At 44.4% G+C, this 25,392-nt stretch overlaps 2 protein-coding genes across 2 annotated transcripts; one reads left to right on the plus strand and one right to left on the minus strand.

Annotated features, from left to right (window-relative positions):
• Positions 1 to 273: 273 nt before the first annotated feature.
• LOC141469118 (lipase member M-like) lies at positions 274 to 8,819 on the minus strand. The gene is made up of 9 exons (XM_074154449.1): positions 8,688 to 8,819; positions 7,197 to 7,311; positions 6,764 to 6,962; positions 5,742 to 5,851; positions 4,726 to 4,862; positions 3,555 to 3,695; positions 2,513 to 2,584; positions 1,581 to 1,649; positions 274 to 507 (listed from the first exon to the last, which is right to left on the minus strand). The coding sequence occupies exons 1-9, from the start codon at positions 8,817 to 8,819 to the stop codon at positions 274 to 276; spliced, it is 1,209 nt and encodes a 402-aa protein (XP_074010550.1).
• Positions 8,820 to 14,809: 5,990 nt separating this feature from the next.
• ANKRD22 (ankyrin repeat domain 22) lies at positions 14,810 to 24,285 on the plus strand. The gene is made up of 6 exons (XM_074154450.1): positions 14,810 to 14,830; positions 19,722 to 19,913; positions 21,690 to 21,797; positions 22,134 to 22,211; positions 23,072 to 23,170; positions 24,208 to 24,285. Exons 1-6 carry the CDS (start codon positions 14,810 to 14,812, stop codon positions 24,283 to 24,285), a joined length of 576 nt encoding a protein of 191 aa, XP_074010551.1.
• Positions 24,286 to 25,392: the final 1,107 nt, after the last annotated feature.

Raw genomic sequence — 25,392 nt, forward strand, 5'->3', positions numbered from 1 at the left:
TATAAAAGCTACAGTTTTCCAAAACAAGTGATCCCTAAAGTGTTCCTTCAAATAACGTTTGCATTTTCAGTGTTCATCCCCACGTACCTCAACTTCCTCAGAGGGACTGCAGTCACCAAAATAATGTAACACCATGGAAAGCAACATAAAAAAAATTGCAAACCAATCGTTGGTGGTTTGTAAACCCCTCTTCCAAACCCTGTTCCCGTACTCAACTACTAAATATAAATCTTTGGGGTTTTTACTGGATGAATAATTTGCCCGAGTGAAACTTCAAGGGTGTTTTGCCATTAGTTCAATGACTTTCCAATACATTCTCTCAGTCGCATCAAGGCCCCAGATGAAATCAAGGTGTCCCCAAGCAGGGAAATGCTCGTGGTAAATGAGGTTAGAAATCCGAGGAAGCAGCTTCGCCATGTCTTTGGGGTCTGCAAATTTGTCCCGTCCACCGCTCCAAACAGCAACGGGTGTGCTTATCTTCTCGATGGGGTACGCAGGAGGAGTGGACTGTAAGAAAGGGGGGAGACCTGAGCAAAGGCTCCTGTATCAGAAGTTGTGTTTAGAGAAAGGATTCTGTGGGACCATCTCTCTCCCCGCTCTGCACTCGCTGCAGTAGAACAGTGAGGATGAAGGCCACCCTCTGAGTGTCCATTGCCCTCACTCCGTTCCCTGTTGAACATGAAAGGGAATGATCCATCCCATTCCTATGTCTTTCCTTAGTGCGTGGCTGTGAGTTGTCCTGCAGTTTGACACCTACTCGTGTCCTTTGTAGGTGGGGATGTGGGAAGAGCAGTGTCCCTGTTTATCCGGCAAGGACTGTGGAGTTGTTGTTCATGTGTGCCCCATTTTTGGCTTATATAGGGTCATCCTCATCCTTTTATGGGGCATGGAGTGAAAGACTTTTAGTTGTATTGGTCCAGACTTCTCCTGACACTCTCTCTAGGTCACAGTGTTGCTACTGATGGAGTAAGAGCCCGTGAGCATCCTTGCCTTGCCTGTCATCGTGGAGGAAATCAAAGAAATATGGCGGAGTAGAATGGGGATCTTCTGAGACCTGAGCCAAAAGACTTAATGCAGGGTGGTAAGAGACCATGCACAAGATGCATTTGAATTGACCCCTATTATCTAAGGGTAGCTATGTTATTTTTCCCATTGACTGATTTTTGGGCAATTTCCTACCATCCAAAGAATTGAGAACAGCAAATTTCCCATTCCAAAATTTTAAACTCTGGTATCTAAAGACCATATGTATGGATGGAAGGTGGCTGACAAATCTTTGGAGTCTTTCTCCACCGGTAAAATAATGTGCCACCCATAAAATAACCTGCCCTGACTCAGAAAAGCTCACTAAAAGTCAACTGGCCTGATCAAATCTCAAAAAATTGGAAGTTATCAGTGTTGCAGGAGGAGCACAGCATTTCTAGTGTTGACTTTTACTCTCGTGAGTGTTAGGTTCAGGTGAAACATTATCACAGAACACCCTCTTCCTGTAGCACTCAAGGCACAAAAATCTGAGGGTTTTTGTTCTGAGTTTTGCCAGGACCCAGGGATGAGTTCTCAGGGAAACTGTATTTCCTTACCTGGTTGTATTTCTTCATGTTTTCCTTAGAGCCATAGTCGTAAGCTTGAAATTGGCCTGCACGTGCTATCTATTGACATTGGGACAAGGACAGATAAAGTGAAAGGAAAAATTAATAAAAGATGAATCTGTCTTACTGAAAAGGTGTGTGCATTATTTTTATCTTTATCCAAACCTTTAAGTAATTGAGCATATGCTAGAAATCTGCTGCTTTGTCTTTATTTTCTGTCTCTCTATTTTGGCTGCTGATGGTCTGGATGCTGGGAGTTTTAGTCGGGGGGGTGTGCGGAACCAAGCATATATTTAAGTGTTGGCAGAAGTGGCCACAGTTCTGTGCACGTACAGTGATGTGTTTCCGAGCCGACGCTCTCCGGTCCTGGTTTGATTTGGAACATGGGCAGAACAACGTAGGTCTGAGCGTGGCGTAAGATGCCAGCAGAAGAGGCAGTCCCTCACTTTGCCTTTGTGCCAGCGGAAGCGTTTGTGTGGTTAATTGGCTTTGGGAGGTGATCCAGGCTGCAACTAACTCTCTGGGGAAAAAAAGCATTGGCCTGGATCACTTCTTTGTCTGGATCATCCCCTGGCTGCTGAGTTTCCACTATTCTACTGCCTGCCAAGTGCCCAGACCATGCTCATGGTCATTCTCAAGGCAAATGTTTTCATAAATAAGGGTGAAGGCTGGAAGCTGTTAGAACCCACCACACAGAGAGGCCTGATGTGCCCCAGGGAAATCTCAGTGCCTGGTACCAAAGGGGCAATGGAGGTAATGGCCTGGGGAGCCACGGGAGACGGTGCTCCCCCCGTGGCAGGGCTCTTGGCATCACCCCAGAAGATGCGCTGGGCAGTTTCCCAGATCCACCACCTCTGGGCTTCCCTGGAGGCTGTCGGCTGGATAAAAAGCAGCAGTGAGAAGTAGTCAGTGCGTGGTTATACCTGATGCCAATGAATAACATTCTGCACTGATGCTCCAGCAGGGGTATGTCCTATGTACGTATCTATTCGACTCTGGAGAGAAAGCAGAAGCGTTATAAGGGCAGTGACCCAGGGTTGTGAGAGAATAAAACTGTGGAGGACCTGAGCAGTGTTAAAACCCCATTTTAATAGGATAATCTTCAAATATCTAAAAGAAAGTTGAGGACAGACTCGCAAATATGTGAGTTTATGGTCGGAAAGAGTATGTAGGATTTTATCCCTTTGGGAGACTCTTTCCCACATTAGTGCTTAGTCATAGGGAAGACATCATTTGGGGAGCGTATATGGCCTTTGTTTTTCTCAGTTTCTACAGTTTGTATGATGTTTTTAAATAGTGCTGTGCTTAGTCGACAGAGAAGGATTGTTAATAGGCTGTCTGCTCGAGCATAATGAGGCTACGTGTGTGGGAGCCTTTTATAGGAACACTTATTAAGTAGTCTGAGTACGTGAGATCAAAGGCCACTGGAGGCCTGACATGTGGAAGGTCTGCAAGAAAAAAAAGGCAGAAGCCAAAATAAAGGAATGAGATCTTGCTGTTGAGAGATGTGTGAAGAAACAGCTTTGAGTTTTGGCTGGAAATGTTTTGATGTGTAGTCACCAAAAAGAAACAAACTCTTACGTTCAGAGGATCTGGATTTCTTCCTGTTTAGGAAGGAAAATATGAATTGTGCAAAATGAAAAAAGGAATTGCTCCATCCATCTGTCCACTTTAAAAAGCTTTGGTGTTTATCTAACTTTTCTTTTGCTTATCCCCAGAAGACAGGACACTGAGGGACATCATCACATGATGGGACTATTCTGAACTCAGCCTTTCCTCCTGGCGTGATTGGAACGTGTCAGGTGGCAGATCTCACATGAGCTGAGGTCCTACTTGGCATTACTGAAAACCCCGACACATTTCTGTGTGTCTCTGCAACTACTTGGAGACATAAGGCAGAAAAATTGTTTTCCTTCAAAATTTCTTTAGCTTTACTTGTCCGGAGGTGTTCTTAGCCATGCTTACCGTGTTCAGACTTTGTATTCGGTCCCCGCTTATGAAGCCGAAGATGCTGGCACAAACTTTTCCCAGAGTTCTGCAGAACCAGGTTACAGGCCCTTTCAGCAGCTCGTTCTGCTGAAGAACTCCTTTGCAGCCAAGCAGTGACTGAGGGGAGGAAAAGTGCAAAACTATTGTTTGGGTTTTTTTTCCCCCTTGTTGCAGGATTATTTCATGCAGAAAACTGCCACTCCCTTTTCTCTAATAGTCTTGCCTCTTAAGTAAGATTGCTGGAACTGCTTGACATCCCAGTGTCTCTTCCCAAGAGCACACCAGATGTTCTTTCTGCTTCTTATTATTGGGCACGAATCACTGTCCATCTGATTTTAGTGCCCTGACCTCAGTGAGAAAGTTGGCTGCACTCATGACTGCAGAGTATAGGAAGTCCCTTTTTATCCTAATATTTCTATTCTGAGTATTGCTACTGAGCAAAGAAGGAGCAGAGAAATGAGAAGGGTGTAGAGCTGGATGCTCTAGAGTCACATAATGGGTACAGCTTGGACCGAAGAGGATCATAGAATCATGGAATGGTTTGGGTTGGAAGGGACCTTAAAGATCATCGAGTTCCAACCCCCTGCTGTGGGCAGGGACACCTCCCTCTTGACCAGGTTGCTGATGTGGTCCTGCAGTTTAACATGAAGTATAGCATGTGGGATTTCCATCGTTCCCAGCAAATTCTATTAAATTGGTAAATTCTGGGGTGAAATAGGTATTTCCCTTTAAGTTTTCTTCATCATTTTACAAGTAAATATTTCACAAGCATAAATGATCCTCACGTGTAATAAAATGAAGATGTGGAATATCTTATTTGTAGTTTTCTACTAGTGCCTAAGGCTAGATTTAATAGGCTACATTAGACATCTTCTATTCTGGCATTTGGGAGCTTGCTTCAAAAATATATGATTTGAACAAATAATGGTGAAAGTAGGCCTGTTATCTTAAAGAAGTTGCAAGAGAGATACCATGCCAAGCTTTGTGGCTTCGCTCTGTGGAAAAGCTGAAGTCTACCAGCACTGTCAGCAACCTGATACACTGAATTAATTCTTTACTCATCACCCCCTTAAAATCAGTTCGGCTCGAGTGAGTTCAGTAGAGACAAAGCAAATGATTAAGTCTTTTAGAAAGAGGAATGACATACCCTGATCAGTAACTTGGGAAGACGTGCAAATGTTACCAGGGGACTGGTGGCGTGTGTGATGGTGGTTACTGGTCCCAAAGCAAAGACCACTTTAACCCTCTGGGCCAACTCAGGATAAGTATAAAGTGCTATGAAGCCTGCAAACACAGAAGAGATGAGTCAAGTCAGTGAAGAGACCTCCACAGACCAAATAAACAAAAAAAACCAGTAGGCAACAAAAAAAGTGAGACTAGATTAGCAGCCCATTGGCTGGTGTCCATTTCTGTGCTGCAGACCCAGGGAAAATGCTTGATTCTTGAAATTTTTATTTGGGGGACAGAGTTCATTCTAAGGATACAGGCTCATTAGAACATGTCTCGATATTGGTTTTCTCAGAACTGACAATTTGGTAAGGCCATTTTTTTGGGGGGGAGAAGATGCATTAATCAGATGTTCTTATTTCAAATTCCCTTTAAAGTTCTCCAAATTCTAATAAAATAATGAGTTTTTCAGCCTACAGTCTGTTACAGACTGTATAGGTTTAAGCTGTCATGCAGTGACGCAATAATCATCTGAAGATTAGGAGCAGAATTTTTACTTGTAACTAAGTGCAAACTCAGGTGAGAATGAATGCACATGTAAAGCAAGAGAATAAGGAAGGAAGGAAGGAAGGAAAACCAGAAAAGGGTGCATCCCATCCTGTTTTCTGAACATGCCTAAATTTCTCCACTGATGGATTTGGTGAGAACTTTAACTGGTTGCCTAGAACATAATTATCTAAAGACAAAGAAGGTGATAATGGCCTGAATGATTTGTTCTGCAAAAAGACCCTTAGAATGCCTGTATGACAAGGCAGGAAAATAATTGTCTACAAATGTGGCCATGTGCCACTTTCACCCATTTTCTCCTCTGGTTCTGAGTTTATTTTTGTGGAAGGGCAATGGCACACCATGGCATAAACCCCAATATCTACTCATGGATCTTATATATGAATCATAAACACCAACTATTTTGTATTCAGGCAGCCCTAATACTACCTGCAGCTGCAGCCTCTGAGTTACCAATGTAGTACACGTCCTTCTGCCCAGTTTTATTCATGATGAAGTACAGCTCAGCTGGAATGTCATATTTCCCGATCTCATCGAAGCTACGGGGGAGAAACACAAGAAGTGAGCAGACAATTTGGCTACCACGGTGTGAGTTACTGAATGTTGGATTTGTTCATCCCACCAAGCAGGACCTGCTGGAAGGTGAGGTTGGATGGTGTGTCTGCATCCTTCCTTGAGTTGGGGAAGGGGGCAGAGGGACACAACTGTGCTACCAGGCTGCCTGACGCCTTGGGCTCTCTGCAGAGGAGGTTTTGTCCATTACCTGAGGCTCTTAGATTCATAGAATCATAGAATGGTTTGGTTTGGAAGGGACCTTAAAGATCTTCGAGTTCCAACCCTGCTGCCATGAGCAGGGACACCTCCTACTAAACGAGGTTGGTCCAAGCCCCATCCAGCCTGGCCTTGAACACCTCCAGGGATGGGGCAGAAGTGAATGTAATCATTGCTCTCACCAGGAATTCACAGATTAAAAAAATACTCCTCTCTCAGTTAACACCAGTTGTGATAGATCAGATTTCTAGACTGAGCTCCTCTCCTGTCTGAGCTTGGGACATGGTATCTGGTGGGAGACTTCAAGGTTATTGATGCCTCCCAGTTTTGGAAACCTTTTCCCCAAAGAAACCAGCACTGTATATGGACAGAGTTGACCTGTGTACTTCCAGCTTTACTCCTCTATGTGTTGATTCCAGAAGGACCTGTCCAGATCACGTAGCCAAGTCCTTCTTATGACCCCCCGTGATGTGCCCAGAAGTGGCTGCATCTGAGGAAAAGAGGTGGTCTAGTCTCCTTAGACGTTGCATGTCCCATGTTTTTGGACATTGCATGTCCAAAAACCAGCAGGGTTTTCATACAACCAGAAGGGGAAATGTTTTTCATTCCAATATTAACTGCCCAATCTTGCTAGCCCCCTGAATGGTGCTTCCTTCAGTAATTCTTCCTCCACAGAGTACCTGAACTGCCAGAACTCTTTCTGGGAGGGCTTAAGGGTCTTGTGTTTTAAAGACCAAGTGTTCCCTCGGCTGTTTCCCATCCAGACGTCGTAGCTGGCATCTGCGAGGAGGAAGCCCAGGCTGTTGTTGGGCAGGTTAGAAATCCAGTGAATACAATCTCCTAAAATACCATGGTGTAGCAAGACTGCAGGCTTTTTCCCTGGAAAAGAAGAGGGGTTTCTTATGCTGTAGTAGTAAGTAATGTGTAGTTAAAACTGGGGTGCAGAGTCTGGTTTTGCAGGAGTTTTTTAGCCTATATACAGAATTCAGGCTGCATTCCTGGCTACGTGCTCTTGCTGAGATGGAAAGCTGTGGAACATGCCATTGCATGTGCCTGCAACTCATGTAAGAGTTGGCTCTCAGACTTTCTTTATGCCCTGTGACCATGTCACACCTGTATTTCGGCTGTTCCTCCCAGCAGGAATTCTGAAAAGACCAAGAATGTATCCATCCTTCGTAGTAACTTCATATTCCTCGCTGGGGTATCCGTGATATCTGATAATTTCACTCTGTGGGAAGCCAAAGGAGAGCTTGTTAACATTCATTTAGAGTGTAGAGATGGGTGGAGAAGCTGTCTAGAAGCTACTTCTGTCCAGGAATGTGAAGTTGGCCCAGAAGATGCCAGGAAGATGAATGTTGTAACATAGCGCTGGCTTTTCCTCTACTGCTCTGTGTTGTTCTGGTAGGAAGGGACCTGAAGGAAGGGAAGAGTCTGAAAGGACCTGTGCAGTAAATGAGATTGTTCTTGGGCCCTGCAACTTGGCTGTATGTGCTGTCATGTGTTAGGGCTGTCCTGGGAGTACTCCCCACCACTCTTCCTGGATCCATCTTTGTTCTTTTAGACTTCAGGGATGATGCTATTTAACAGCTTGGATAAAGCCATTCTGTTTTGGAGGTTAACCAAGCTGAGCAGCGTGGCTGAATGCCAGTTGGGGATGAGGGGATCAAGTGCACCCTCAGTCAGTTGGCAGAGAACACCAAGTTGGGTGGGAGCATTGATCTGCTGGAGGGCAGGTTGGCTCTACAGAGGGAGCTGGGGGTGTTCAGCCTGGAGAAAAGGAAGCTGAGGGGAGACCTTCTCACTCTCTACAACTCCCTGAAAGGAGGGTGTAGCCAGGGGGGGTTGGTCTCTTCTCCCAAGAAACAGGCCATAGGACAAGACGAAATGGCCTCAAGTTGCTCCAGGGGAGGTTTAGGGTGGATATTAGGAAGAATTTCTTCACTGAAAGGGTCGTCAAACATTGGAATAGGCTGCCCAGGGAAGTGATGGAGTCACCATCCTTGGAGGGATTTAATAGACAGGTAGATGTGGTGCTGAGGGACAGGGGTTAGTGGTGGACTTGGCAGTGCTGGGTTAATGGTTGGACTAGGTGATCTTAAAGGTCTCTTCCAACCAAAACGATTCTGTGATTCTATTCTATGATTCTATGGTTCTAGGCAAGCCAGGTAGGGTGGATCTTCTATTACAGTCTCACAGCAGCACCTATCACACCCTTGCCACTATTGTGTGAAAATTTTTGGTGATTCAGAGCCACAGGTCTTGGATTACTTCATGTTGTGAGAATCTGCTGTTTGAAAAAGGGGTTCATCCTCCCTTGCCACTGTGCTGAGCAAACAGGTTGGTACAGAAGGGGAGGACTTTTCTTCCCTTGAGACTAGAAACCAGCCTTTGTCTCCACTGCAAAGGAGCTGTTCTCTCTGGCAGCTCAGACGTTTTGGAAGGGAGCATCAAGCTTTCTTCTAGGCAGGTACTCCCTGTCCCAACGCTGGAATAACCCCTTTGAAGAGGCCCTACTTTTAATCTCATGACAGAGTGATGGGGCAGTGGCAGTGGTACTGGGAGCGACAATTTAGAAAGAAACAGAGAGAAAATGACCCAACTTACAACGTTCATAAAGCATTCGGGGTTGCGAGTCTTCCTGTGCGGGCTGTTGTCTGAATTCAGAGAGGAGGGTGCCGTGAATCCTGCTGAAAAGGCGATTCCGTGGGCGCAGAGCAGCACGAGGAGGCACCACATCTTGGGGCTGTGTGAAAGAACACATTCAGGGGCGTTTGTGTTAGGAAAAGGGTGATGTGGAATTCCACAGGAAGACCCAAGTGGTATGGAATTCCATGGGAAGATCCAAACACAGTGTCCTGAAAGTTGCCCAAGGTCTGTTCCCCAAGGAGCTGCCAGGATAAGTCCCTGTGTGAGGAGGGACTGTCTACAGGTCTCCTGTTTAAGGAGTGAGTCCAAGGCTCCAGGAGGATGTGGAAGCCACCTGGAAGAATGAGCTTTTTGCAGTCTATCCAATTGCTGCCCTGCTTTTTGGCTGTAGCCACCTTTGTAACCAGCAAACAAACAGGTCATAAAACCACAGTGTATTATCTGGCATATAATGGGGAAGATTTTCAAGATTTGGAGAGCCGGGAATACAGAGCCAAAAGATTTGTTTTCTCTGAACTTCTTCATGAGGGAGTGTCGTGGTTTAGTCCCAGCCAGCAACTAAGCACCATACAGCTGCTCACTCCTTCCCTGCCCTGGGTGGGATAGGGGAGGGAATGGGGAGAGTAAAAGTGGGAAAACTCGTGGGTTGAGATAAAGATGGTTTAATAAGTAAAGCAAAAGCCTTGTACGCAAGCAAAGCAAAACAAGGAATTCATTCCCTGCTTCCCCCAGGAAAACTGGGCTCCATCACACCTAACGGTGACTTAGGAAGACAAACACCATCGCTCCAAATGTTCCCCCCCCCCTTCCTTCTTCTTCCCCCAGCTTTATATACTGAGCATGACGTGATATGGAATATCCCTTTGATCAGCTGGGGTCAGCTATCCCAGCTGTGTCCCCTCCCGGCTCCTCGTCCCCTCCCAGCCCATCTCTGGTGGGGTGGTGTGAGGAACAGAAAAGGCCTCAACTGCTCAGTAACAACCCAAAACACCAGTGCTCCATCATCATCGCTTTCATCCCAAATCCACACATGACACTGTACCAGCTGCCAGTAAAAAAGTCAACTCTATCCCAGCTGAAACCACAACAGGGAAGGAGTTCTCAATTATTTTCATTTTTGATTAAATCTGTCACACCCCTTGAGTCATTAGAACATTTGTATTTAGCCAAAACTGGGATATACCCTTGATTTTAATTTTGGCATCCAAACTCACTCTAGTCCATCCACTTTGGAAGAGAACACTTCCATTCTTCTGTCAATAGAACAGCAATCCTTCCACCTGTGTGCACTCTCTCATGAAGTCTTGGCTGTAGGAGCCTTGATCAGCAATCTAGTCCTTTGATGCAATGAAGCTCTGCCAAAGAGCCGCATTTACCATGGCAAACTGGAATTAACTGAAATATTTAATTAAAAAATATAAAATTAAAAAAAAGTAGAGAAAGAGAACTGAAAGATACATTCAGAAGGCCATTCTGAAGACTTTTGATATTTAATGGAAACAAGCTTTAAACCTTCTAGAAATTAATCAGTGTACTCTTGAGAGGGTTGTAATATTTTTTTCTCACATTGTAAGTGGGACAGAAAGGCACTGGGGCAATTAGCGTGGTTGGCAGATATCAGAGTGTCCGGGTTAACTTACGAGGAGAGCTTAAATGCATTTGGAACTATGAGAGCAAAATACCCAATTCATGCACACGTCTTCAATAGCGAGATTTTCAGGCATCCACAGTGACATCCTCAGGGAAAAAAAAAACAACACCAACATGTAGAGCAAAATGAAACCATCAGTTACTCCTTTTTCCCATTTGCATGGGTCAAAGGCTTCTTCCCCTCCTCAGCTTTAGAAGATGTCCTTTGATGCCCAGCACGGGTCTTGCAGACCAGAGAGGATGCAGGTTGTCTACTCCGGCAACCAACTGCACAAAAGCAAGACCGAGCATCTTTATGGAGACGGGTAACAGAGGAAAAGACCATGAACACATATGTTGAAGCATCTTACCTGTGCTTTTACTGCCTTTTTTGTGTCTTCTGCTGCAGGTCCTGGTCCGTCTCCACCAGCAGAAACCTTTGCCGATAAAAGGAACTAAAAATTCCCTTAGGAGCAGCAGCAGAGTGCTGTGCGGTGCCTGTGCCTATGGGAGAGCACATTTAATTGCTCATTTGGCAGTATTTAGGGAAGGGAGTTACTTTATGATAAACAGCACTGTTACGTGATGTTCTGAAAGAGCGAATTGCACCATGGAGTAGGAGAAGCAGGGAGGCGTCTCACCTGTGGTTAGGATATTTATCAGGGACCTTGGGGGATTCTTGCCCCCTGGGGCTGTAACAGATCGTGATGCCTGTCTTGGGGAGTGCTGTGGCCACATTATTTGGGGATGAAGAGGTGGAAAAGTCCCGCTTTTCTCAACACTTCCCACCTCTGGACGAGGTCTCCACTGCCGTGGCTGTGGAGAAGCTGGCACCATCGCTTGTTTTCTGAGTTGCTGTTTGCAGATTGCTTCGGGACAATTCTCCTTTGCTAGATAATCTCAGCATAAAAATGAAAGTGATTTGAAAGGTGTGGGAAAACAGGTCTTTTCTTCCCATGAAAAGACCAGTTTGCTCTGAATTAGCCTGGGACTCTTAGGATTGAATTAAGTTCAGAAACATTGTGTAAACTTTGACTCATAGAAGATGCTAATAAGGTTTCTTGCATCTTCCAAGCACCTTTTGAAAACATGGTATGTTTGGAAACCTCTGCCTAACTGCTGAATTCACTGGGGTTCGGTCCCTGCTGAAAGTGGCCTCGTACAGCAAATTCCCTGGAATGTGGGTGCCAACCATCTGCTGTCCTGTGTGGGAAAACCGATGGAAGTCCTTGTTAGTAAATAGAACCTGGGAGTCACCGCAGAAACAATTCTGCTTTATAAAGTAGAGGGCAGCTTGTGGAAAAGCCAAGTGGTTTCTCAATGAAAAACACTACAGCTCGGCAAGGCTGATACCCCCCCACCCCAAGAGATACAAACGTCTTTTCTCTGCTTTATTCCCAGCTAACACCATATGACATTTTTTTGTTGTTTTATAGAATTATCAGCCTGGAACGATCTGCAACATTTTACCTAGTTTCACCTCACGCCAGCATATGGGGTGTACGATATTATTTCTGATATTGTCAGCAGGAATTGAGTGAAGGGCAAAAAATAGGTAAACTCACTCAAATATGGAAAAGAGATGATGAAAGTCATGCATATAAAAAAGAGCATGGGAAAATCCTAAAAGGTGTACGGAAACTTCCCAGGACATACTGTCCTTACTTAGAGAACCACACCAGCTGAGATAGTAAGTGTTCTGTTTTCAAAATGCTGGAGAAAAATGCCGATGCCCAGGTGGTCTGGACGTGGCATGAGGTCCCCAAGCGTGTCTTAGCCCCCAGCATCTGCCAACTCTCTCTTAAGTCCCCCCAAGGTATCCTGGGCCTCTGAGCACACCCCTGGTGATCCTCAGGCTTGGAGGGGGGAGACAAAGGGGAATATGTGTGTTCCTTTCTCCTTTGCAAATGCTGTAAGATACAAAAATAGTGTTAATTTAAGAAAATGGTCTGTACAGGCTCGTCCTTTTGTCTTGGAACTTCTTCCCAGGTACTTTTGTGGTTCTCATCAATTTTCTCCCTGCGTTTGCCGGGTGATTGATTACCTGCATCTGCATTACAGGTGAGTGTTTAGGCGGGCACGTATGGGAAAGGAGCTCGCTGCTTATCAAATGTTTTCATCTCTCAAGGCATCACCCAGTCACCGTGCTACCATTTTACCCATTTACCATTTACCCATTTTAAATTAAGAATTACCATACGGGATAACACCGATTGTGAAAACACACACGTATGTCAGCATGTTTGCGCCAATGTACAGCCCTGCTGACTTTTGCGGGGCTGTTGTCCTACACATGGGGCAGTTCCAAAACCTGTGCCCGTGAACCGGTTGTGGGGAGCGGGATCTTGGAGAGGTCAGGATGGGTCTGTATGAACCATGAGCTCCTGGAGCTCAGCCACAGCACGGGCCGTCACAGAAGTAACCCAGTAGTGACCATATGCTGTCCTGAAGTTTAATTTATATTTTGTTTAAAATGAGTTGCCCTTATTCTTTCTCTGAGGAAGGCCCTTCTGACAAACTCTTAGTTCATTTCTGGCTCAGATGAAGCTTTTGAAGTGTGGTTAAATTGTTTCAGGAGGTAAGAGTCTGAGTAGGTGACAGTTTGCCCATGCATTGAGTCTTGGCACCTTTTGGAGAAAATAAGACTTATTCAACAAAAAAAGATTAAAATTTTCAGAACTCAACTCCTCATTTATAAGCATGGTAAAGAACACGAGAGCAGTATGTGGAGCAGAAGGGGACCTGTGGCTACATAAATTTGCATGACTCATACCTCATCATGGTTGGGCTACTTATCTCTTCCCCAGCCGAAGCTCTGACCAAATTAGTCACTTTGGTGATTTTCAGGAGGGCCTGAGGTGTGACGCTGGGTTAAATGACATTTAGACTGTCTTGGGAAAGGTGCTTCCTGAAGCTATTGCTCTGCGTTGTGGAGGAGTGGGAGTTTTGGTTTTGTTTTAAATACTTTTCCATCTCACCATGCATTTATACATTGGTGTTAGGAGAGGATTAGGTAAACTACTAAGTTGTTATATGTAACAGCTGAGCGATTTGAGTTGGTTTTTTTCAACAAGTTGTAGTTTATAAATTGCAGCAACCTGGCCAGCTGATGTAGGGGGGGGGTGTCTGCTCCTTAGGATTTGGGTGTGAAGGAATGCTGGCAGGGAAAACCTTCTAGCCTTTGAGGTGTTATTGCCCTGTGCCTTTAGGCCAAGAGAATAGTTACTGCATGCTGAAAGATCAATCTGTTGGGAGGATCCTCGTGGGGTTTGTCGCGGGTAGGAGTAGTGTATGTTTCTGTTACAAGCCAACCTAATTTTCTTCAGGTAAACAGCCATTGGAAGGGTTAGACCTGGTGCTAGCAAACTAATGCTACAGCCAGTGTGGTTATACTACTTTAATCAGAGAAGGATGGAGGCGTTATAACCAATTTTTTTAGTGGTCATCCATCTTACTGGAGAATAAATATGGAAATTATATGGAAATAAAAGTTCTCACATGTAAGGTAGAGGGCTTGGATTTCAGACAGATAGTTACATGCATATATTTTAACACTGGTTTAAAAATATTCTTGAAATACAGGAAATGTGGATTTAAAGTGAAAAGAGATTTGGGGATGTCTGCAGACACATGAAACATGCATGCCTAACTCGGAAAGGCTGTCAGGGTGTAGTACAGAAATACCATCAGCATCGTGTCTTCAGGGACATGAACACTCAAAGGGGACGGCGACATCAACAACAATCCCCTTCCCAAGGAAGTTCTGCTGCAACTAAGGTATGGATCTTACAGTGACAAACCATATTTGTTGTTTGAGCTGGGTGAGGAAGAAGAGGCTGAGCACAAGGTGATGAAAGCAGCTGGGCTGTTTAATAAGAGGCTGTAGCTAATTATACTGGGAGCTCTCATTAAAGGTGTGGCATCTAGTTGCTTTCCTTTTCCTGGAACATCTGAGGTGTTCTTGCAGAGGGCTTGGGATATATATCAGTCAGAAGCAGCTTGGCTGGCAAACTAGCTACTATTCATAGTTTTAAGTTTTAGGTTTTATGTTGTTTTTTTTTTTTTCCCTCTTTCTCCCCTCCCTTTCTTCACTTGTGAAACTTTCTTCCCCTCTCTCTCTCGTCCCCTCCTCAGCCTGTTTTGTGACTTTCCTTTTTAGGCAACCGGAGGCTGTTATTACAAAAAATTACAAAGGAACATGTTTCTCTGTTGTAACTTGTTCTCTTGGTCTCCCGTAAGCCACCCTGCTCGCGTTTACCTCCCTGGGTTGGGCCTCTGGAGACGATTGTTCCGTGCTGCCAGTAGGAATCACCCAAAGGAAATGCAGTGTAAGAAAGAGCAATACTTTTAAGTTAAATATTAACCAGATTCAAACAAGCTCAAGAGCATTTCCAGTGAGGTTAACTTGTTGGGCTGGTGAACGAGAACGACTCCAGCAGTGAAGAATAGGCATGGGGATACTCTATTCAGAGGTACGTGAACATTTTCTGCGCAGTAACTGAAGTTATTGAAAATTATAGATATTCACTGGGTCGGGTTTGTTCCTTCGCAGCCTCCCCTACACGGGATTATACAGATCTGGAAGTTTTTTCCTTTGGAAATGCCATACTTTGGCCATTACAAATTGACAGAAGTAGTTACTCTTTGTAAGAATGAAGAAAATGCAATAACCAGTGTAATTATTGTGACTTCACAGAGGAAGTATGTGTTCAATGTTTTTTGCTGTTCTGAGATCAAAATGATTCTGAGCATGGTGCAAACAACAAAAAAAGCTCTGCAAACAACTCCTTGGCTTATGTTGAATATAAATAATAAAGCTAATGCCTAAGGAAACGTTATCTCCCACCCCGTGATTGTTTTAGGAATGTGATTTCATTTTTATTTTTTTTTAAGCTCTTATCTTTATGGGTTTGCCCCCAGACCACAGTCCATTTAACATACCCCTGGATTTCAGTGTAAATGATACCTAAAGATATTAATTATTTTATAAACTTTCCATTTGTACACTTGGGAAGAAATTTTGGTCCTCTTTGCCTGTGAATGCAGTGGATTGCACTGCAGTTTCTTTTGCTGGAGATAGCATTACACAGCCCTTCCTTTCAAAGGTTACATTTCTGTGCTGAAAGCCACCCTTTTTTTTTTTTAAAAAAAAAAAAAGGCTATTCAATGAAATCAAGTATCTTCTCCTCTTTCAGTGTTAGAGGGAGAGTGAATCTATGCATTCATAAGGCAATGGGCCGAGCAGACTGCACCTTATTCTGAAAGGATTTGTTGCCTCTCTCCAGATCTACTGCCCTGAGATAATGTTGTGCAAGAAACCAGTGTCATTTAATTTAAGTGGTTTTTAGAGAATGTTCAAATGATGTTCATATCTTCCATGCTTAATAGTTTATATTTTTCATATTCGTTAGTTCTCTTCCTTGAAAATTCTTAAGTGAGAAATACCATTTTCTGGGTAAAGTATGGTTCATTTATACACGATAGAAAGCTACAAAAGTGTAAACAAGTGTAAATTCTACTTTCTGAGGAGTGGGGGTGGGGTCCTGGTGCATCCCAAATGTGAAGTAGACTCTCCTGTCTAGTTTGTAGCCTGCCTCTGGATGAATTTTAGCAGATTGGTTCAGAATACCTGGATGTTAGGAAATGATTCCTTTTTGTCTAAACAACTGCGAAGCGTTGCTGTAACTTAGGCAACACCCTGCTGCTCGCAGAGGAGGAAGCAATTATAAGCTGAAATTACTCTCCCAGTTGCAAAACTGGCTTTACCTCAGCCTCCTCTCTGCTGGCGGAATGCTTTGTCCTTAGTGCCATGCCTTTAACCTTCATTCCATGTGGTAGAACTTGCTGAATAGCTCATGGTTATCACTGCCTCAGCAAAGCGACGTGGAGGGAGATGCAAGAAGCTCTGAAAACAAGTAGGGAAATTCAGATGTGGCAGTTCGTCTCGGTCTGAGTGAATGACCGGGTCCTGATTTCAATCACATGGCCCACAGTTGATGAAAAAAAATAATAAATCAGTTGTGTAGAGGTATCGTCCTTCTCCCAGGTAGTGAATGTGTTTTTTTCACTTTTCTTCCACCCTTTATCTAATGATCTTGTAACGAAGGACCTCAGCTGTGAAAACATTTGGCTGTCCTCTGACTGCTTCTCGCCTTTCCTGAAGCCTCAGATACTGAAAAATGAAATCCTCTTCTGAAGGGCTTCTTATAGAAGAAATATTTGTGGAAAGAGAGATTCTAGTCCAGCTATGGAGCTTTTGCTTTAAAATAACATATTCGGTTTTCATTTGACCACCTGACTTGGGTCAGCATCACTCAGTCACTGGCACTTCTAATACTCAAACTCTAATTTCCTATCCCTGGTGTCTGCTTTCTTCGGTTGGGCAGAGCCATGTGCTCTGGTTCCTGGAGAACCTGAGTTAATTGTGATTAACACTTATTCTGCATCAGGGAAAAGACACCATCAATGGGGGCAGGAATTTGGTGGTGTGATTCTTCTGCACAGATGAGCCCAAGCCTGAGACGTGAACTTTAGACCCTTCTGATATTGCTTCCCCCTTGGGAAGCCCAGTCGTTCTGAATCCGTATCTCGTAGGTTTATTTCCTTCCTGTGTGTGGTGGGTGGATAACAATAGTGCCACAACCCTAAAATGAATCAGAAGCTGGCTGTTAAGCCACATCATTGCTGAGGTGGCCTTTTAATGTCACAGAAAAATGAGTGAGGGCTCCCAGATTTTTAGAAAAGCTTCCCTGCTTTTCTGTAAACATAAAGGAAATGTGTTTTCTCACATTGGATGGAAATAACTGTCTGTATGTAACATTAACTCTACAACTGGCCTCACTGCTGATATTTTAGGCAGGTGCTGTCTAACTGCATGTATGTAAGAAACTCTATCACTCTGAGCAAAGTTTGGAGAATTGTTTAAAATAGTCTTAAGAATGGTTAGTCCTTATTTAGATAGAGCTACTGAAGCGGCAACCCCCAAAAAAGTGAAAGATGGAAGAGGGGTTTGTGGCAGAGGCTTTCACAGCCACATAAATCCTTGCACACTTCTCATGCTCCAGGCTCTTCTTCTCTAATGCTTATTCTTTAATTTATCTTGAAAACTCTTACAGCCTTGACTCTTTCCTTCCCAGCCGAGTTTAAGCAAATCAGTCTTTCTTCAGGGCTCTTCGTATTCCTCAGTTGTGTGGAAGTTTTATGCTCCTGCTGTAGCCTGATCTCATTTCTGGACCCCGATGTCAAGAACTGGTTGGAACTTGATGATTTTTAAGAATGGTTACAACTGTAACCGTTCTATGATTCTATGAGAATTGCTTCCTTACATTCTCTGTACCTGGGATCTTGGGTGAGAAAAGCCAGTTTCAGAGGGTAAAAGAGCACGCGTGACTTGTGTGCTTGTCTCCATGCATGACTTCACTCCCCAATCACATAGTCTCTTAGGGAGTGGTAAATGCCCCGTCATTATTCGTGGCTCTAGAGCTGGGTTCAACAGTAGTGTAAGGCTTAGAAAAAGATCTCATGAGTCAGAGACGAGTAAAACTCTTTGAGGCAGCACAGGAAGAAAAGCACAAAAGAGTCCAATTTGCAACGTATCGTTTGGTGACACGAGCTCTGAACTAGTGAGAGTCAGACTGGGAAGGAGTCAAGTTGTGTGGTAAATGGCTGGGATTTGAGCAGGTATTCAACCAAACAAGTCTCCTGCATCTTTGAATAAGCCAAGCAATACTTAAAAGCAAGAATAGTACGGAAATCAAAGGTGCAGACAGACTCCACTTGATCTTCTCTTTCCTGGACAAGAAGATACCGCATGGGACACCAACGTTAACAGAGAGTGAGGTTCTAGAGCAAACTGATCATTTAGATGGCACTGGTGTGCAGATCACTTACATAAACACAGGATTTACAAGAGGGATTTCTCCTCAAAAATCATTAAAACAGTTCTGGAGGAGTGTATTATAAACAAATAGCACATGTGAGGTTTTAAAAGAATATAGACAAACAATGTAAATTTACGATGTTGCATGTACTCTTTTTAGATTTTTGTTTGATTAAAAAAACCCCCCAAAACAAGCCAAGAGGGAGTGCAAGGTCTAGTAAACATGTAAATGCTTTCTCTAGAAAGGAAAATCACTTCTCTCATGCTGCTGTCCAGAAGACTAAGCAGCGATGATGCTGGAGTTAAACTGGTGTTGCAGATCAAAGTTTGTCTGAAGTGGAAATGTAAATAAGATGAATCTTTCTAATGTGGAAAAAATAAAGAAAAGCCGACTGCAGGGGGGGTGAGGAAAGGGCTCAGAGTTCAGTGCTAGATCTTGTTCGTGTTGTGTATTTAAGTTTTGATGAGAGGAGGATGGGAAGGAAAAACCGCAGATAGCATTTAAAGAAAATGCTTATCTTGGAAAATGGTGAATAAACCCCTCAATATCGAAGACGGAAGGAAAAAAAGAAACTTATTCTCTTTTTGACTGGGGAACTTCAAATGCTGCCAGACTTCCCACTGTTATTTTCTGCCTGTATTAGGCCATTAGAAACGTGTAGTACTCCTGTCACTCATCCTCTCCTTCCTCTGAGCTCTTGCAGCTGGAGAGGGAAGGGTTTGCCAGTTGGGTCAAGGGTGCGTAGAAATACTCGAGCACAGATTTGAACAGCCAGAGGCTCTCAAAAGCCGGGGAGGACATACATGGGTGTATTTTTTAGGCATGAAGTTTAACTTAAAGCCCTAGAAAAGAACCACTGTGAAGGTTTTAGGTCTTAGTGGGGTTTTGCTGGGTTTTTTAGTTTGTTCGTTTTGTTGGGTTTTCCCGTTGTTGGTTGTTTTGTTGTTGTTTTGGTTTTTGTGGGGGTTTTTTTGCTGCCTTTTTTTTTCTTTTTTTTTTTTTTTTAATTCCTAGCTCAGCTTTCGCCTGAGGTATGGTTCCGTTCTGGGAACTGATGAGTCAGAAGTGTTAGTTCGTGTTCAGCCACGCTCACCCGAAGGGAAAGCCCGCTGTGAACTTGGAGAGGTGCGGGCTTGTCAGCACTCGCTGCTTAATCCAGTGACCCACTCCTGCGAGATCAGAAGCAGGGTTTTTTCTTAATGGCTGTGAATGAACCGGATTTATTTCTTGGATGATGGACACATCGTCCAAATGGAACAGAAAGTTCACTCCACTGTGTGAGGGTTGCGACTTCTCCAAGGGCTGAGCTGCCACACAGCAGCTGGAGAATCTCTTACCACCATCTTCTGGAAGTCACCTAGAACTGCAGCCTCTGCCAAGGAGTTCTTGGTAGTGTCTTAGGATGTGAAAATAGTAAGTCAAAATGAGAAGAACGGAGGTTTTAGTGAAATGTGTGCTGATGAATATTTTCTTCTCTCTTCAGCCCATTTGTCAGGCAGCTTATAACAACGATTTCAACCAAGTCCAGCTCCTTTTGGAGCGCAACGGCAACTGTGTGAACGTCCAGGACAGCTTCGGTGGAGACACCCCCTTGATTTGTGCATGCAAACAGGGACACAACAGGATAGTCAGCTATCTCCTGAAAAGAAATGCTGATGTCCACCTCAGAAACAAGGTAAGTGGCCACTGACTCCTCCTTTGCAGTGCCTGTTCTTTCAGGTTCTCGGAGCGTGTGTGTGTGAACAGTGGCAGTGCCACCAGACCTGAGGTTTGCTTCCAACCGAGGCATGACAATAGCCCCCAAATTATAATTTAATAAGCCTTTATGTTTCCATTTGTCTCCTTATTTATTTTCCTAACTTGCACAGAAGACAACCATTGCCAACTTGATTTTTTCTCTGCGTTCTCGTTCCCAGTGCTTTCCTGCTTCCCCATCCGTCACTCTGTGTTCACCTCGCCCTCCAGCTTGTCTCTGCCCCTTCTGTAGCTTTTCTTTTCCCTCCATCTTTTTTTTCACCCTGGCTCAAAGGAAGGTCTGAAGGAGACCCTGCCCATCTCCTGCAAATGCATCCCTAAGGAGGGACTGACTCCATGAAAACCTTCTTTATTCCCTCTGCAGACCTGCTTTTGTCGCATGGTTTGACACGTAATAATGTGACGGGGGTGAGGAGGGAAACCTTCTGCTGTTCTTCGCCCATTTTAAAAAAACCTGCCTTGCACAGTAGCTGTGACTGGCTATTTTCCCTGAGGTGATGAGGAAGCATGGGTTTTTTTGTGGTAGATTTCCTTGTAGGTTACAAATAAAAAGTAGCCAAAAGATGCATGTTCTGGCTTCGTTACTAATTTATTCTTGTGATGGTGAGGGCGATAAATAGCCAGGAGACAAACCCACAAGGCTGTCAATTCTGCTGTATCATCTCCTACACCAAGACAACGTTGGGCAAGTTCCCACACATTTGTGGGCTCTTATATCTCTGCTTTCCAGTGCATTTGGTTATTTCATAGCAGGGCAGCAAATATTCGTGAGGGCAGTGGCATATTCTATGCTGTCTATTCTTCTCGATGCAGAAGGCTCTCCATCTTATCCCAAAGTCCCTTTGAAAGGGCTCCATATTTTTTGGTAAGACCATTCTAATTGCATTGGTAGCTTTTTCTTCAGCTGTGCCTGGCTTTCTTAAATGCCTCTCTGCTTCCCCTTCACAGATGGCATCGGGTCCTTGGGTGCAGAGCTGGGCTGTGGTGCTCAGAACTGGCAATGGGGAGCAGAGGATGGCACAGAAAGGCTTCTCCGCTAATTTTGGGCCCTGGCGTGACCCTAGTTTGCCAAAGTCCAGTTTGACAACCTTTGTTAAACCTGCAGGAGGTTTAACACAGGTTTAAGGGCTCTACCCTTTAGCTGCTTTGCTACGCTCAGTATTAAAAGATATTAATGACTTTTAAACTCTCTTCTCACCAGGAATCTTCTGGGGATGTTGCTAATTGCCTGTCTTACCTGTGCCGCAGGAGATGCCATAAAATCTCATGCCTTTGCTTCAGAAACCAGCACTTTTTATAAAATTCTGTGATACAATTCTGTGAAGAAGAGCTGGGGGGGATTTTCCTGCTGATTTAACTTGCTGGGCAGCGGCAGTAGCCACATCAGGTGTCTCCTCTGCCCTCTTTCCCTCTGCAGCAGTGTCCAAATTTGCAGACACAAACAGGGAATCCTTTGGATCCCACATCCTTCTTGCACGTGTAGCCCCATTTCTGTGATTCTAGATGTGTGAAATGTGCTTCTGCTTGAAGGATGTAAAACGCGTGTGTCTGTTTCTACTTGAAAACCAGAGAAATACTTCTAGTAGATGACCTAAAAGAAAGCTTGTGAAATATGAAATGGCCTACTGTTGTCAGTATTAAAAAAAAATCATCAGATTGTTGAATCTGGTACTAATCAGAGTTATTTTGTGTCTAGAAAGACCGCACGTGTCTGCATTACGCTGTGAGGAAACGGTTCACCTTCCTTGACTACGTGCTCATCATAATACTCATGCCCGTTATGCTGCTCGGGTATTTCCTCATGGTGAGTCTGGATGAAAGCACGAAAGCCCCCGTACCTTTCCTTTTCCACTGGTCGCCTTTCTCAGGGCAGTATTTCAGGGCAGGAACCTGTAGAGAATATGGACTGCTGTTTCTAAAGCAAGGACTGATGGAGAGCAACAGAAGCAGCAGGGATTTTGCCGTGAATATAGCTAGTGAAGGAGCAGAGTTGTATCACTGCATCAGTCTGGCATTTGTAGAAGCCAGAAACTCTTATTTTTGGGAAAAAAACCCCACAGTATTTAGCCCAAATCTACTTAATACTACTATATGCAGATGAATTGTCTTACTGTGTTACTCTCTCCCTTGCACCAAACAGGTCTCAAAGACTAAACAGAATGAAAACCTGATCAAGATGTTGCTTAGAGCTGGTGTGGATGTCAATGCTACAGACTCTGTAAGTGGGTTTGTACAAATGCAGATGTGGTTTCTGTGCATGCAATAATGCTCTAAACAGATTCAGAACCCTCTAGCAACATTTCAGATTAGGATCAGGGACTGAACTGACTGGGATTCAGCAGCAGAATTCAGTGTTTCCCCTTGGCAATTAAGCAATGGTTTTCAATGTACACAGAAATAATTCTCCACTGATCATTTAATTCTCCCTTTCTGACCAGTATCATCTTTAGAGAATCCAGGCAAGCTGGGTTAAGATCTTTATAGGATCAGGTATTTAATGCATAAGTATTCTAGTGATATGAGGGTCTGACTTTATCACCATTTATGAGTCCTTGCACTGGAGCAGATCGATGGGTAAGGATTGTGCCACAGTCCTAGACCCTGTGTCTTCTCCTGATCTTCAGAGTGCCCTGATCTGCCACGTGCTGAGTTCTGTAGCCACCAGACTGCTTGGGTGTGGTAAGGATCTCCCCTGCTGGAAGGCAGAAAAGGAGAACCCCCCAATTCTAGTAGCAACCAAATTCTAAAACGTTGAAGTGTGAGCAAACAGTATTGCTTAAGATGCAGCTGTTGAGATCAGGATCACGGAATCCTCTGAAATTAGTAAAGTATTGGCTCCCTGCTGAAGGTATCAGACCTGGTTTAGCAGCTGCATCCAAGGGAAGGAATGATTATTTTTTTTTATTCTTGTTGCTCTTATGATAATATATTTGTTTTGCTGTGGTGTATTGTGATGGGAAATTATATGTGTCTCTTGCATCCAGCTGCTAGGGAGGAGCTGGTAAGGTAGCCACACTCACCCGAGGTCTACGAAAGAAGGAATAGAACTAAAATTCATCTGCTTCTCTTTCCCTCCAGTCTGGTAGCACAGCCCTTCACTACGCTTGCAAAATGAGAAACCAGGCAGTCATTCCTCTACTGCTTGAAGCTCACGCGGACATTTCGGTGAAGAATCAGGTAAGAAGGTGAAGTTGATACCTGTATTCCCTTATCATGATGGCAAACCGATGTGTTGTAAACCTCAGCTGGTGAGCAGAGGGTTTAAAAAAGGCTGTGCAGCTTCCTGGCAGCGGACTCGTTTGCTGCGTGGTGTGAAGCAATGTTTGCTCCACTGCCTTTGTTGGCAAGAGCAACTTTAAGGTCCAGGTCCTTCACTGCTGGATTGCTAACAGTAAACACTGCCTCTGTGTCCACTGGATCACTTAGAATCATAGAATAGAACCATAGAATGGTTTGGGTTGGAAGGGACCTTAATGATCATCCAGTTCCACTCCCCTGCCATGGGCAGGGACACCTCCCACCAGACCAGGTTGCTCAAAGCCCCATCCAACCTGGCCTTGAACCCCTCCAGGGATGGGGCAGCCACAGCTTCTCTGGGCAACCTGGGCCAGGGTCTCACCACTCTCACAGCAAAGAATTTTTTCCCCAGATCTCATCTCAATCTCCCCTCTTCCAGTTTAAAACCATTAGCTTAGCTGTCTTTGTGGTACCTCTTCTTAACTCGGAGCTGCTCCACAGTCGTTCCTAAGACGCAGGCCGCAGGGGAGTGGTAAGAGCCTTCCATGGTGCTTTTGTGCCACTGGACACCATTCTTCTGAGAGGAGGAGCTAAGTCAAGCTGCTTCTGCCATCAGAAAAGCTCAAATGTTGCCCACATAAATATTGGCCTGGGAGCATCTGCATTGCTGAGTTGAGGTGAGCAATGCGTTGCCCGTGTTGCTCTTGGAATCAAACCTTAGCTTGGCTCTGCGCTGACTTGGGGCATTAGCCCCAGGAAGCGGTGGAATGGCTGTCACGACTGGAGGTGAGGAGAGGACTCTTCTCCCGGCTTCAGTGAGGGTAGTATAGGACCCAGCACCTTCTGAAACCTCTGTTTTAGACCAAGAATGTGACAGTGAAACTTAAAGCACTGCATCTGGGTGACAAATTTGGGAAAGCTCTTTGTATTTGACCTGTATCTACCATACTGCAATGCATTTCATCTGTCTCTTTCAGGATGGGGAGACCCCTTTAGACATAGCCAGAAGATTGCAGTTCCACAACATTGAAAGCATGCTGAGGAAAACCTCCTAGTCGTCAAGGACTCTTGAATGCGCAGAAAATTACCTCATCTAGCACCCCATCTTGCACGGCGGTGGGAGTCCTCCAGAGGGTTGGGTGCTGTTACTCGATAAAGACTCGGTCCAAACCCTTGGACCAATTCCTTGCTGCAGACTTTGACTATTTCATGTGAAGACTTCTCAGTGTCCCCAAGGCCACGTGGGCTGAAAGGAGTTCACTTGCTTCTATGAAGCCGTGAGCAATTACAATGGTGTTCAAAATATCGCCCTTCCCATCTGCTTCTGCAGGTTTATTGCTTGACTTGCGCAGAGTGTGGATCTTGAAAGCTGGCTGGGATATTTCGGGAAGCCTAAACGTTGCACATGATGGCTGGCAGCCAATGCAAAAAATAAAATATCCTTTAGAGCGTGTGTTACTCGTTTTGGTGGGGCTATGCTTGACAACTGAACAATAGGCCACAGCGGTTTATACAAAGCCTGGCACCCTTCCTCTTTGTATTTTTCCTCCTGCGCTGGGAGTGACTGGGGAAAACAGATCTCCCCGCTTAGCGCTTCCTCCCATCCCTGCTACCAGCTTCACACACCTTAATTCTCACTATGTTGCTACGAGAGAAGGATTAACTTTTTTTTTTTCTTTTTAATATATAAGAAACAGCTAAAAGATTCAGTGAGTTACTGGAGACCACAAAGGAAGCCAATTCCTGGGTCGCTTTAATGCAATGCATTCAGAAATAATAACGAAAATACGTTTGCTGTGGTAGAAAAACAAATCTCCTGACTACCTTTCCAATACAAACAATGTACTAAATAAAAAATAAATAAATCAATAAATGAAATGCTGTTGATGGGAACCAGATGTATCCATCCCACGGGACTGGACGGGATAGCCTCCTTTTCAGAGTGGTGCATGCAGCGGGGGATGCGCATACCGAAATAATAATAAATTCATGAGTCTGCTCTTGCATAGGTGAAGGCAGAAGAAAACCTGCAGCGGTAAGCAATGCATTAACGTGGTCTGGCGCTTTGTGATTTAATAATGCAGCAATAAAGGGGACTCGCCTTTCAAATGCTGCTGTGTCTTGCTTTCCTGGTCTAATGGATCTTTATTTTTGTTGATGGT

Source organism: Numenius arquata, chromosome 10 (genome assembly GCF_964106895.1).
Source record: "Numenius arquata chromosome 10, bNumArq3.hap1.1, whole genome shotgun sequence".
In the NCBI taxonomy this organism is placed as follows: Eukaryota; Metazoa; Chordata; class Aves; order Charadriiformes; family Scolopacidae; genus Numenius; species Numenius arquata.